This window comes from Amblyomma maculatum, chromosome 2 (assembly GCF_055883805.1).
Source record: "Amblyomma maculatum isolate TAMU_Amacu chromosome 2, ASM5588380v1, whole genome shotgun sequence".
NCBI lineage: Eukaryota > Metazoa > Arthropoda > Arachnida > Ixodida > Ixodidae > Amblyomma > Amblyomma maculatum.
This window is the reverse complement of record NC_139345.1, coordinates 37,081,423-37,095,532: the sequence shown is the minus strand read 5'-3', so window position 1 is coordinate 37,095,532 and position 14,110 is coordinate 37,081,423. Positions and strand designations below refer to the sequence as shown.

The window sequence follows — 14,110 nt, the reverse complement described above, 5'->3', positions numbered from 1 at the left end:
GCCCTTTTGTTAAGAACGCTTGAAAGAGGGCATGGAGGAAAGTCTCCTTTCCCATGTAATGTTCAGTGATTGCAGTGCAGAATGTATTGTAATCTGTCAATTGAGTGTTGTCTCCATGAGAAGGGGGCATTTCATGTTTCCTTTTTTCCAGTGGGAAAATTAGTATTTTGTTGTGTGCACCAAGAGGCAGTACAGGTTTCCCCACTGAATTTAATCCTTGTGCCAGCGGAAATAATCTGAGTGCCGACTGATATAATCTGCGCGTCATGTAATTTAATTCGCGTGCCAAGCATTTAATCAAGGCGTCAGAGTATTTAATCCAAGCGCCACCTTGAATAATGCCAGTGCCAACCAATTTAATCCGAGTGCCAAAGCAATTAAACACAAGTTCTAGCGAATTTAATCCGGGTGCCAACCAATTTAATCCACATGTGGAAAATAAATGCGGTAGAGGACTCTACTCTAAAGCACGAAACATGAATTCCAAAAATAAGTCGAAATTGAGTTCACTTTGCATACCATCCGACAAGTAAGCGAAGCTTCAACCTATAGGATGGCTTTCATTAATATTGTGACAAACATTGCCTTGATGCAGGTGTTTTAAAAAGCCGTTTAAAACGCACAATCTCGGCAGTGATATACTGCAGAGTACTAGAGCTGTGGCTTACTGGCTCTATATTCCAATAGAACAAATTAGCCCACAAATGTGTGCACTGCGGATTACAGAATATATATAGAATTAAAATGTCTTCGATGAAAGGCACAGTTTTATCATACAATTAAAAAAACTTTTAATAAACTGTATCTGATTTAATTATATGTAATTTCATCAGCAAAACGTTATGCAGCCAATGCTAAAAAGCTCCAAAGCGGACGCCAAGTTTTGCGCCTCCGTTTACTCGGTGCCGAATTGTTTTCTGTTTTTGCGCCATGTTAGGAGAATGAACGAAAACACAGGCATGTGAACTCACTATTAGAAATAGGTGTACTTTCTTTTGCAAGAAATAGAAATGTTTTCTCAAGAGCATAAAAAAAGAACTTTGCTATAATCGCAGAAGACAAGAGATTTCAAAGCAGGCGGCAATTTTGAAGCCTCCGTTGTGTGTGCCGCATTGTCGTCTGCATTTGTACAACGGAGTAGAGCCGGACGGTGGTGGTGCCTACTCGTATACTATCAGTAGGTGGCAGTCTCTGTGTTTTCATTCATTTCGCATGAACTTTAACGCACATTATTTTCTTCCATGGAAATGAGGTAGTAACGGCTTTAAAGAATATTGTGGATAACAACCCTGCTTTCTCGCTAAAGCAAATAAAGGAAGTGGTGGAAGAAGAATTGCCATCAGCACAAGTAGCATTGATCGTCTACTGGATTCTCATGGTTACTCCATGAAGTTGGTGACTCAGAGGCCGATTGACCGCAACAGAGACGACGTGAAATGCAGCCGCAAAACATACGCGCAATGGCTGCAGTGTCAAGGACCTCGCTTGTGCAGGTTTTACGTCGATGAGACTAACTATAACATATGGTGTTCAAGGAGCTTCGGCTGTGCAGTTAAGGGACAGCCTGCGGTGCACACGACGACTGGCACCAAAGGAGCAAACCTTAACATTATCGCCTGCATGTCAGCAAATGATGTGATACATTGGACGATTGTCGACAAGGTTCACTGGGTCGTGTTGAAGAACTTTTTGAGCAACATATCAGTCCATATCGAAAGTGAAGAACCTGGTTCTGAAGCGGTTTTTATTTTACAACGCTCGAGCTCACAGTCATGCGGAACAGGCAAGCCTAGCCAGTCAGATGCACTCAATCAAGCGGCTGCCTCCTTACAGCCCGTTTTTCAACCCTATCAAGGAAGTGTTTTCGAAGTTCAAGTCGGAAGTCAAAGCTTTCCTCAGTGAGCGGAGGGACCTGGTGCTAATCACTCCTCCCGGAATAACTAAAAAGGACAATCGGTGCAGTTTGTTGCTTGACGCTGCCCGAAACTCTATGCAGCAAATACAAAGGTAGAGTGTGCTGCTTTCGACCGCCATAACTTTTCTTTTATACGGGCAGCTTTGCATGAAGATTATACGTAAAAAGTGCCGAGTTACACTTAGACCTGCTTAATGTCTCCCAGAAAATAAAATTGCATTTCAACGTCGGCTACTTTTTGGCTTGTATGTGCCTGTAGTTTGTTGGCAACCTACGCCGCTAGGATTGCCGCCCAGAAAAATTAAGTACTGCTGCTTAGGTGACCATAGTGAGAGGCCAGTAGCTATACATGGCCTCGGTTGTAAGCGTCGCTGTACATAGTTTCATTCACTCTACCGTGTCGCGGGCAGACTGAATGCAGGGGCGCGCTCTCTCTTTCCGTGGTAGTGGCCGTGTAAAGTTGAAAAAGCGGTGAAATGAGGTAATGTTTCTATGCCTCTAAGTCTTCACGCCTGAACCATATGTGCTTTACACTATTCTTCCTTTTCTGCTAGTGGTGTTAAATCGTTATTAGAAACTACATTTATGCACTGGTTGCAATTTCATAAAAACAGCCGGCTGTTGTGTGAAGGAAGCACTTGCCATCAGCATGCAGATTCAGTCCATATGACAACCCATGATAATTAGTGCTTAACCAGCCAGTTAGAATATGACAGTCATGTTTATTCACTTGCCATGCATCTAAGCTAAAAGCTGCAAGAGGCGTGTCATAAATCGTATTTTTTTCAGCTGCGCATGGTTCATGGTTGTTGTAAGATATAAGAACAAAGTGAAAGAGTACATGCAGATGTGACAATTACACGTCACATGGTCTGCAATGTGATCTCAATTTTGATTTATTTCTAGAAATCATATTTCGTGCTTTGGAGTCCTCTACCGCATTCATTTTCCACATGTGGATTAAATTAGTTCCCGCCTGGATTAAATCCGCTGGCACTTGTATTAATTGCGTTGGCACTCGGATTACATTGGTTGGTGCTGACATTATTCGAGTTGGCGCTTGGATTAAATATGCTGCTGCTATGATTAAATGCTTGGCACTCGAATTAAGTTACACGGCGCTTAGATTATATCAGCCGGCACTCAGATTATTTCCGCTGGCGCTAGGATTAAATTCAAAGGGAAAACCTGTAGTAGGAGAACGTGGGTTTTGTTTCCCTGTTAGTGACATTTAGAGCGCTTTGTTTCCAGCTAAACCCAGTTTTAGCTTATCATTGCACCCGACAAACAGGCTCCTTGAAAGGAGCCCTGCAGCATAAATATGGACGCAACCGTTTTGCTTGTTGCTTGGATTGAGTTACGGTGATGCTATTAGCATCAGCCGTAATGCCATACATGTCAGTGTTTCAATCTGTTTGAGAATATTTCACTCGGCTTTGAGAAACGAATCGTGTCTCTCGTGGCATCGAATCGTGGCATCAGCCTGGAGTGGTGTGGGCTCTTTTGCAGTGGATATTACATCATAGGATGGGCAGTTGAAGGTTGAATAAACAAAAACTTCACTGCACATTTTGCCAATAAATGGGAACATGTTATATGATATTATATTGTGGTGTTCTATATTAGATTGACAGAACCAACACATTTGTCTTAAGCCAAAGCACTGCAAGTCAGTTAATACAAAAGAGCATTACTAGAGGTGCTGGCTGTTACCTAGCATCAAAGGATTTTGCACCTGTTTATGCACATCCTACTCCATTATGCATAGCGCACATAGCCATCCTCTGTCTCTATAGCCTGCTCCACTATGCTACTCATGCCTTTTTAACGAGTACGCATATCATTAGCAGGTGGAATGCATATATGTTTTGCTAAATTTGCATTGCACTTTAAGCTGTCATAAGCTGGAAATACTGTGCAGACCCATGCTGCCCAAGCAGCGAAGGCGGCAGTTATGGATTGTCCTTCCAAAGAGTTCCCACTAAGAGCTATGGAGAAAGGATATGGATAGAAGCTTGGAAATCTTATTCCATACGATGTTTCGCGTTGCAAATTTGTTTTGTGCTTCGGGAAGTAGTTGGAAAGAAATGTGGTGGGCGATGAAAAACCGATTCGCTTCCGTGAAGTTCCGATGAAGTTCTGTGAGAACTATGCATGTGCATTAGAAGCAAGTGGCTTGTTTTCAATCACTAGAGCATGGGAGAGGGCCGTCGGTTCAGCTTTAGCGAGGAATAGTCGCAGTGCACATGACAACTATAGAGTCAAAAGTTAAGCGATTTACGCAGGTATAGGCTGTTTTGATTGATTCCATTCATTTATTGTGTCACTAGGAGAGTGAAAGGGGAATGACAAACCTCATGAAAGCAGAGTTGAAGGCAACATTTTATTAGCTTTTATTTTTAAATTTCTTTATTGTTAACTTATTTCTACAGTTCTTTTTGAATTGGTCTCCGTTTGGCTAAAGAATTCACTGGAAGCATAGCCAGTATCACCTAAAGAAGCTTTTAGGATTCCTTTAATAATCAGGCTGACCTTAATATTTACCCAAAAATACGCTTTTAAAGGGACGCTGAAATGCTTTTTTGACAATTCCCTGAGATGTGCGCATTAGAATATATGACAGTTGTAAATTAAGCTCACGAATTGGTTTCGCGCTACCGTATAAGGTTACAATGTAATCTACTATTAAATTTGGGACAATTCTCAGTCTTCCCGTCACAGCACTGCAGCAGTGTGGTGAAACTAGACAATGACATCATTATGGGTGACATTTAGAGTTTCAACATCTTTTGCGAATCACCCGATGCCTCGCGACCTTTACCTTTGTTGGCATTGGTCTTCTTCCTCAGAGCCAACGTTTCCATGTTGGAAATGCATCATCTCTAGAGATAACGTCATCACTGGTGTGCCCACTTGTCACCGTATACTGCGGAGAAGCCTGAATGTTGAAATAGTTTTATTGACGTTGGAAATGCATCATCTCTAAGATGACGCCATCACTGGTGTGCCCACTTGTCACTGTATACTGCGGAGAAGCCTGAATGCCGAAATAGTTTTATTCAGCGATTACATTGTGAATTTAAATGCTAGCACAAAATGGCTTGGCATGAATTAACCTTAGCCTCCACACATTCGACTCCTTTATTTAGTTGAATTTTACTTTGTTAATGCATGGTGCTGAAGGCATTGCACAGAAACTATCGGACGTCTGCTACTTCTCTTTAAGTGAGATTTTCAATTCAGTGTTGATCATTTTTAAGCCTCATTAGCTCGGTCATTACCAGGGGAAAAATGGCTCTCTTTGAAAGGTCTCTGAAGAGTGTCATTGCTGCAAATTATACAAGAGGTAAAAATAAGTAAAATGCATAGCAATGATGCGAATAGAATGCACATTCCAAAAGCATTTATTTTAACACAAATACTCAGTGTGAATATTGAAGCAAAACTGGCAAACACAAATCAAGTTAGATGGGAATAAAAGTTTTCATTTACAAGTTAACTTTTGAAAAAAAGTTGTTAAAGAAATTCTAGAACATACAAAATGTATTAATCCTTTCTTGAAACTTGCCAACAAAATTTAAGACTATAACTCAAATGCATTTTGGGATAGAAATTTTTTCTCTATCTGAAAAAGGCTAATTTTAGCATTTGAGTTGATAAAAATTCACTCTCCGAGAAAAAAGAAAACTACAATATTTTCACCTTAGTAAAGCTTGATAACAATGCTTTAACCATCTCAGTTTCAGCTGAGGTCACTTATGAAAATGTCCACCAAAGATTACTGAAACAAAAATTATAGCCACTCTAACATTTGTGATGAACTCTTAGAAAATTTAAAACAAAACACGATGAAATGATATAAAATATGCAAACATTTTTGTTTATCAAAAGCCTATTCAAAAGCTGTATCCACTTTTAAGAGTTTCTTGAAATAGAAAAAAAAAGTTAAATTGCTTACTTTGCATGCCGCAAGGCAAAGAAGCTCCCAGCAGTCTTGGCAAAATTGAATATTTAAAGAAATTCACATTTTGTAGAAAAAAAATTTCTTTACGTATCTTCTGATTGCTGCAATGTTAGAGTAAAGGTTTTCTTGCCCATTCTGGTGCTTGACTGTATCGCCGTCTGATGCTTACGCAGATGATGGGCAGCAACTGGCGTTCAAGGGCTGTATTGTTGTTCGCACTTCGTCGGCGAGCGCACGAGCTTCAACGAAGTAAAAACACGAAAGCGAACCTGCCACTGCGGATTCACTGAACTGCGGCATTATAGCTTCACTGCACAATCATCACAATACCTGTAGTGAAGCATCCTCAGATGGAGTCGGGGCAGATAAAGTTAGAAAAATTTAGCAACAAGTCGCAATGCATCCAAAATTTTAGATGCCTACATACATCAATTCTATGAAACAGTTGCATGCCATTAAAAAGTCTGAATAACCAAGCATGTTAGAAAAGTCGGGAGTCGGAATTTTCAGTTGGCAACTGTAAATGAATAATGCATACTTGTTGGTGTTCAGGCATATGGTGCTTAGAACTGTCGCCATGAAAAATAGCTTGAAGAAGTGCGCAGCTTTGGCAAACTGTTTCTGGCTGCTATGGAGCGCCAGTCTGTGGTCGATGCCCGGATTTCTGCTTGGCCAGAACTCAGTCCTTCTTTGCGATGGTGGAAGATGTCTCCCCATTGGTTATCGAGGCACTGCAAATAAGAAAAATACCAAACTTGGCATATTTGCAGGGTGTGAATGAGCTCAAAGGAAGAACAAACAAACGAGAAGCAGAAAGTGAAACGTATGCGCGCACAGCCGCCAATATTCTGGGCTGTTGTTACTGTGTTTCGATATAGGCATCAAGATCTGACAGTGTAGGGTCATCATCTGAGCCGCCATTGCTGATTGCATCTGATAAATCTGCTTCAGACCAGCAGAATTGCCTAAAACTTTTTTTTTGCAAGCGAGCTCTGCTTCCGAGGTTGATGGCATGTTGGGAGCGTACCGTGACCTCAACTTCAAAGGCATGTGAAAAATAGCCGCCATGCAAAAAAATGCAAACTACGTAGAAAATTTAGATGGTAAAGTAAGCCTGCTGCGACGCTAGTTGCACGAAATTTTAACTTATGATTTTTCGGTCACTGGTGATAAAATCATAGTGGCGTGGTAAGGAAAGAGTTAATGCTTGCTATTCATAACATGACTTGGCAGAGAGTAAGATTGAAAAATGTGTTTTAAATGTGAGAGGTCAGAATACAGGCACAAAACATATGCCTTATACAGTCAAACCCACTTATAACAATATTGAAGTGCCAACGAAATATCATTGTTATAACCGGGTTATGCCAAAAAAACAAAACAAAAAGAAATACAAACTTCATAGATTTGATAACAGGAAAGTAGCTTACAATGTTGATTTCTTTGCAGGAAAAATCTATCAGTCAGCTTTGACTGTTTCACGGCATATACTGGGTGTCCAAGCTAACTTTAGCCAAGGGTTAAAAAATAAAACATTTGAGTTATGCCAGAGAAACTTTAATAACGGGAGAGTAGCTTACAGTGTTGATTTCTTTGCAGAAAAATCTATCAGTCAGCTTTGACTGTTTCACGGCATATACTGGGTGTCCAAGCTAACTTTAGCCAAGGGTTAAAAAATAAAACATTTGAGTTAGGCCAGAGAAACTTTAATAACAGAAAAGTAGCTTACAATGTCTGAGCTAGTAGGGCCCCTCTTCGTCTTCACTTCTATTTAATTCACTCATGTCTTTGCTTCTTTGCTGTTGCTCTTGATGTCTAAGTAACTGACTGGTGGCAGTCTTGAGTATTTTAGCATACGAAAGTGACTTGGGATGTGACGAACCACAGCAGTAGCCATTGGAGGAAAAGCATTGTAGCCTTATCGCTTGATACTGTCCCAATTAGTAACAATTGGTCTAGAGGGTTATGTCCATTCGTTTATTTTATCTTTGCATGTGTTTTATATACAGTTAACAGATGATGCCAGAGGATGATAATCCTCTCTGTCACACTCATTGTATTATCCTCTCCATTCTTTTCAGGTGCCGTGTTCTTTTGATGAAGGTGTAATCCTGCAGCAGCTAAGGTACACAGGAATGCTGGAGACTGTTCGGATACGACAATCTGGCTACAGCGTTCGACTCCCATTCGAGGTAGAAGCATTTCCTGTCTGAAGTGAAGTGCTTTTGCTCCCTTTTCGTGTAACGTACGTGCTTACTCCTGACCCCCTCATCTGTTTCACTTCTTGAGCAGGAGTTCATCCAGCGCTACAGGGTGCTGCTCCCACGTGGGCTTCTCAGCTCAAGGAGCGACATCCGTGACTACTTGCTTCGTATCAACCTGGATCGCAACAATTACCAGATGGGGAAAACCAAGGCAAGGGTCTTGTATTAGCTTTCTACCCTTGTCGTCATTTGCTCTTTCGTTTTTATTTGCTAGTGCTTAGCCTAGAACAAAGCCTGCAAACCCTGTCTGCCTGCTCTGAGGTTAGTGCCAATGTTAAAATGTATGTGTGTAATTTTGCCAGATGTTGAATGTGTGAATTGTCAAGTGAGTCAAGCCAGACTCGCTGTACAAAGCAGTCTAACCCCAACAGTGAGTAGAAATTAGCAGTCAACAATAGTGATTGTAGACCTATGTGTTACATGCTACACTTGGACACTTACAGCGTTTGTTGACTCAGATGTGAGCCAGTCTAGTGATAGGAAAGTGAAAATGAGACAAGAGTTGATCAGTTGTGTACGTTATTGGGCAAATCAGTCGTAAATTGCTTAGCAAAAGCTGCTTAAAACGAACGCAGACAAGAAGAAAACTGTGCCCTATCCTTTTCTTCTTCCGATCCTTATTTGTTCTGTGCTGTGCCCTATCCTTTTCTTCTTCTGATCCTTGTTTGTTCTGTGCAGTTTTTTGCAGCAGTGGTTAATAGTTGCATCGGTGTGTAACATAACATGACAAGTTTTAAATTAATGTGCTTGTGTTCCCTGCACGTTTATGCAGGTGTTTCTGCGTGAGAGTGAGAAGCTGAAGCTGGACGAGCTGCTGCACCTGCAGATCCTTCAGCGCATCATTACAGTGCAGCGCTACATCAGGGCATGGCTGCAGCGTAGACACTTTCGCATGCTTCGTGCAGCAGTCATCAAACTCCAGGTACTTGGTTGCTCTCAGGCCAGACATCTCTCCTTGCTTATTAGTATTTCATAGCTTCTTTTCCTGCAGTACCACTAGATTAGCTGGTATAAACATTCCTGAATAGCCCTGTAGCTGTAGTTCAGCTGGTAGGGTGCCCGACTGCTGATTCCAAGGATGCGGGTTTGATACCGGCCACGTCATTCATGTTTCGATGGGGATGAAACACAAGGTCCCAGTGGCTCTGCTATCTGTAGGCAAGCTGCCTGCAAAGCGTAGGTCAGTTGGGCATATTTTTTGTGAGCTTCTTTTTATATGATCTCAGTTGTGTGCTTCGAAAGCAAAAAAAAAAGGGAAGTGTGCATTTGCTCTGTTCTACTAGCAAGCGAAAAAATTAAAATACATGCACAGCAGACAGGAAGGGAGCACCTGAACAAATAAAAAGAAATATTTTACTAGCTTAAATTGTGTTTTTTATCAGATCGATCGTGCTATTCACAAGTGACAAATTACTCTGTTGCAAAGAATATGACATTTAGCTGTTCGCATTAATTCCAGTTAGCAAGCTACACAGGACACGACAAGCATCACATCCGCTAAAATAATCAGTAGTCTTTTAATTTTTCTTCGTAATGGCCAAGTTACTCACAGGAGAGCAAAGCTTGCACTTAGCAACAAATTAATTGTCAACTATCGATGTCTGCAATTAATATTGTTTGCGAATCTTAAGGGAATTTTTTTTCCCCCCAGCTTTATTATCGCTGGCTTTTCATAGCCACACATTTTTCTCAATACTTGCAAGTCCCATGCAATTGCCAAAACACACAAGAATCTACACGTTTTTCAGTAGTTAGCATGGTAACCAAATAAGGAATAACAGCAGCATCAAGGCAAGCTTTGACAGTGCTTCTGGCAGCCATTGTCTCATATCTACCGTATTTTCCAATTTATAAGAAGCACTTTTGTATAAGACGCACCCCTCATATCTAGAGGCTTTTAACAAAAGAATTGGCACATAAGACGCACCCTTGTATAAGATGCACCTCAATTTATTCAGGATAGGGCAATAGGACTTGACTATACATGCTTACTCGACCATCGACCTGAAAGAAAATTTGTTGTTACGTGAGTGTGTGAATGATAGAAAAAAAAAAAGACACAACACTTATGTGCGAAAAAACTCTCGCTTAGTGAGAGCAGAAATACTTCATTATTACTCAAAGCCTTGAAAGGCTTCATCTTGGCACATGGTCGCCGATTTCTCGCGACAGTGCTCAGGCGTCCTCTTTGCGCTCATAATCATGGCGCTAATCATCGCTGCGCGCAGGCTCTCTGACGCACACGGCAAAGTACATGCAGGAAGGAGAAAACACACATGCAATAGCCACCAAGCAATGTTGTAAATTGTAACTGCAAAAGAGAGTTGGCTCAATCTGGCTTGTCTTGGCAGCGTGGAAATGGCGAGGAGCGTGGACGTCACCACCTTTTGGCATTCTGCCAGTGAGACAGCTGTACAATTCTAGAACACCATAACGATTGTAAACATTGTAATCGCAAGCATTGCTACCTTTATTGTTTCACGATAAAGTTTGGCTATAAATATTGCTCAAAACGTAAAAAAAAAAAAAAAAAAAAAAAACGCATAAGACGCATTATTGTATAGGATGCACTACCAAAAGTTTTATAAAAAGCCTGCGTCTTATACACTGGAAACTACGGTAATTGTCTACTTGGTTTCTCCTCTACTGAATGATGTGTTCAGCATGTTAAAAGGCCAAAGCAAGCCAGCACAGTGGTTTTATGCTCTGATGCCCTCTGCCTCTTTCCCTTTTGCCCATATGCCAGCATCATGGTTATCTTCATGTACCTGCCATGAGCCAACACGTTAATTTCGACATCATTAAGGCTAATATTCGGCAAAAAGCTCTGCATCGCTGTTGTCGGCATTGTGCAAGAAAAATTGCAGTCGTGACTTTGACATGTGATGGTTGACAGGTGACATGGCTGGTCACTGATTGACCGGTGCATTGGGTGACACCACTTGACATGGCCAAGTTGGCAAGAGGTGTCAACTCAATCAGGTCCTTTCAAATGGGAATATGCAGTGGGAATTGAATCCTTTGGGGAGCTACCCCTAGGCTGCTCAGGCGTATGTTTACATCTGTGTGAGGTGGTCGTTCACATTGTGTGGTAGCTTACAGCTGTGTGCTAATGCTGATGCCTGTGCTAAAGGAGAGGGTCTGCAAGAGGCGAGGGTTATTGCTGCTGAGCACCTGTGCTCTCTTCTGCGCAGTGCCATTCGAGGGGCTACCTCCTGCGAAGGCGACTGGCACTGGAGAGGGCGCAGCATGAGGCAGCCATTGTGGTGCAGAGGAGCTGGCGCCGGTACAAGGACTCTCGGAGGGTCCACCTGCTGCACCACTCTGTTGTGGCATTCCAAGCTGCCTGCCGAGGCTATCTTTTCAGGAGAAGGTAATGGAGGGGTCTGGGGCACATTTCGAGAGTGGTCTTGCTGAGTCTTCTTTCGGATACAGGTGTATGAAATACGCTCATGCAATGTGTTTGATGTCCTCTGTCTTTTTTTATTTTTGTTCTTGTCTTTCATGCCTGGCAGATAGAAATGTACTGCCAGTTTAGCTAATCTTTAGCACATGTAGGTGAGGGTTCTGAGTATTTTTATAATTTATTGTGACCACTTGTTGGGTTGCAGTCTGGATTATTGCTATCCGGACTGAACAACTAGCCCACTATGCTGCTTTCACTGCTTACTGGCATGACTTTTATTTTTACTCTGCTGATGCCTTCATGGCAGTACGGCATTCTGTAGCTGGAAATGCAACTTCAATGCAACCCTATGCGATGTTCTTGGCATTTCCACGTGGCACCGCAGCATCTTTGAGGGGTAGAATAAATGTTTCTGGAGCCAGCATTCAGAGTGAGGAGTGCATAGAAACTAGCGCTAAATTGTTGTACTTGAACAAGCAAACTCACAGAATGAGCTGCATGCTTCTGCAGGCTTTGTCAAATCAAATGTTACTTTTTTTGTAATAAGTTCTTCGTACATTTGTAATATATATATATATATATATATATATATATATATATATATATATATATATATATATTTACTATTATTTTTTTCCTCACACCTTAACTTGAGTAAGAACTTGCGGCCTGCCTTGAAATCCAGGTTGGCCAGCAGTCAGCAGCAGAGCCGGATGGCAGCCTTTCGAGGACAGAAAGACACCTTGCTCCCCAATGGCATTGCAGGGATGGAGCGGTTTCTCCGTCGCTCACTCGACTCAGAAGAGTAAGTCTTGTTCTTACTTTCATACCCCAAGGTAATTTCAATAACAAGTTAGGGTGGAGCATTAGGGAAAGACTATGTCTATTCATGTGGAGGCTTACTGTAACACTTAAAGAGCATGAAAAGAAAACATGGGGTAAAGACCCCATGTTTTCTTTCTGTGTAGGGATTTTTTAAGAATTTTCGTTTTTTTTTTTTTTTTTTTGGCATTGTCTAGGAATGCCCTAGAAAGTAGCTGTTAAATGTGGAGTTCTTTCCTTATTCTGTTCATTACAGCTTCCCTCAGATGCCATGTTTAATCACACTTTGCTCATGCTTTTCATTGGCCCTGCATGTTTATAAAGTAACATGCTGACTGGCCCAAAGATTGCATGTTATCAGGTCAGCTTGCCACTTTTAAACAAATGGTTAAACAGCTCAGAAATTGTTGTGTCTGGTGTCCTTGATAACCTAGTAATCATGGACTAGTCACTGATCATGACCAACTTTTAAAGGGGAGTTGTTGAGTGTTCAGCATTTGGATATAACTGAGGATATTGATTTAGAAATTCAGGCTTGCTTTACCAAAAGCAAAGCAGTAAAAGCTTTGTCCTTCATAGTCATATATTTGCTTAAGAGCATCAGCCTGTCCACTGCCCATGCAAGAGTCATAACAGAGTGGTCCTACTGCCTTTTATAAGGTTTCTGCATCAGTACATGGATGTGGGCATTGTACACTTTCAAACCTTGCAAGTGTTGGCACATACTGAGTGTGTGGGCCTCTTGCGAAACCCAGGAGCACTCACGAGGACTCGGAGAATGAAAGCGTGACATCAGAAGGAGGCGGCAATGGCTTGGCCTCACCACCTATGTCTCCCGGAGCTGAAGCTGCAGGAACAGTGCACCAGGAAGGAACCTTCAGGGAGAAGAAGAACCTGATCCACAAGTTGAGCACGAGCGACGCTAGTAACCTGGCACTCAAGGGCAAGGAGTTGCAAAAGGTGTGTATTTGAGTGTGGTACATTGCTGGTCATTCTCATGCAAGGGCATCGCAAAATGGACATGCTTGCCCTTAAGGATAAGTGCGGCGTCCACAAATATGTGTGAATGCAAGACAACGTTGCGTCTTGCCACAGCAGACGAGAGGAAACCTATGGTGGAGAGGCTACATGTAAACTATATTGTTGCATAATGTTGCAGTGGAGGCAGTAGTACAGTGTACCACGGACTTGGGTTTATTCAGCTTTGTGGGTGTGGGTGTACGTCATATGTTGTTCCATCATGCCATTTTTTACTTAACAGTGCTCGTTTATCTTAACAATATTTACTATAAAAATTGGTTTTAGTTCAAGCAGAATACAGTCAAGCCCACTTATAATGAACCTGATGTTCACGCTGATTATGTTCATTATGTCTAAAGTCCTTGGCAAGTGGACTTCCCTTATTACTGAAAAAAAAAAAAGTAATTAAGAACGCAATTTATTTCTTTAAAAAAGTATGTTGTTTGCATTTGCTTTTTCAGTGTGCACCGTATCATGATGTTTTATAGTCTTTCTAGGGCAGCCATATCCTATCCAAAGCCCTTGCTGCATACAAATTGTCTCATGGGTGTGATGTAACTAACCGCTGTTGAAGCACTCGCAGTAACTTGTGGCATGTCTGCGTTCTCCACATCTTTGCCGAAGTCTTTGCCGTTGGGTAGGTAGCGCTCCCATTTCAAACTTCATCAGTGCATGCCTCTGCTATCTCAGTGTTATCAGTTGAACCCATGAAGGCATTT

General features: G+C 41.7%; 1 protein-coding gene across 2 annotated transcripts in view; it reads left to right on the top strand.

The window, feature by feature from the left end:
* The window catches only part of LOC146198377 (unconventional myosin-IXb-like), a 109,601-nt gene that overhangs the window by 53,814 nt on the left and 41,677 nt on the right, over positions 1-14,110 (top strand). For both annotated transcript variants that reach the window (XM_084593859.1, XM_084593858.1), the window contains exons 21-26: positions 7,961-8,071; positions 8,172-8,294; positions 8,916-9,065; positions 11,338-11,516; positions 12,235-12,354; positions 13,127-13,331. In XM_084593859.1, coding sequence (XP_084449985.1) covers positions 7,961-8,071; positions 8,172-8,294; positions 8,916-9,065; positions 11,338-11,516; positions 12,235-12,354; positions 13,127-13,331 — 888 coding nt within the window. The remainder of the gene's footprint in view (positions 1-7,960; positions 8,072-8,171; positions 8,295-8,915; positions 9,066-11,337; positions 11,517-12,234; positions 12,355-13,126; positions 13,332-14,110) is intronic.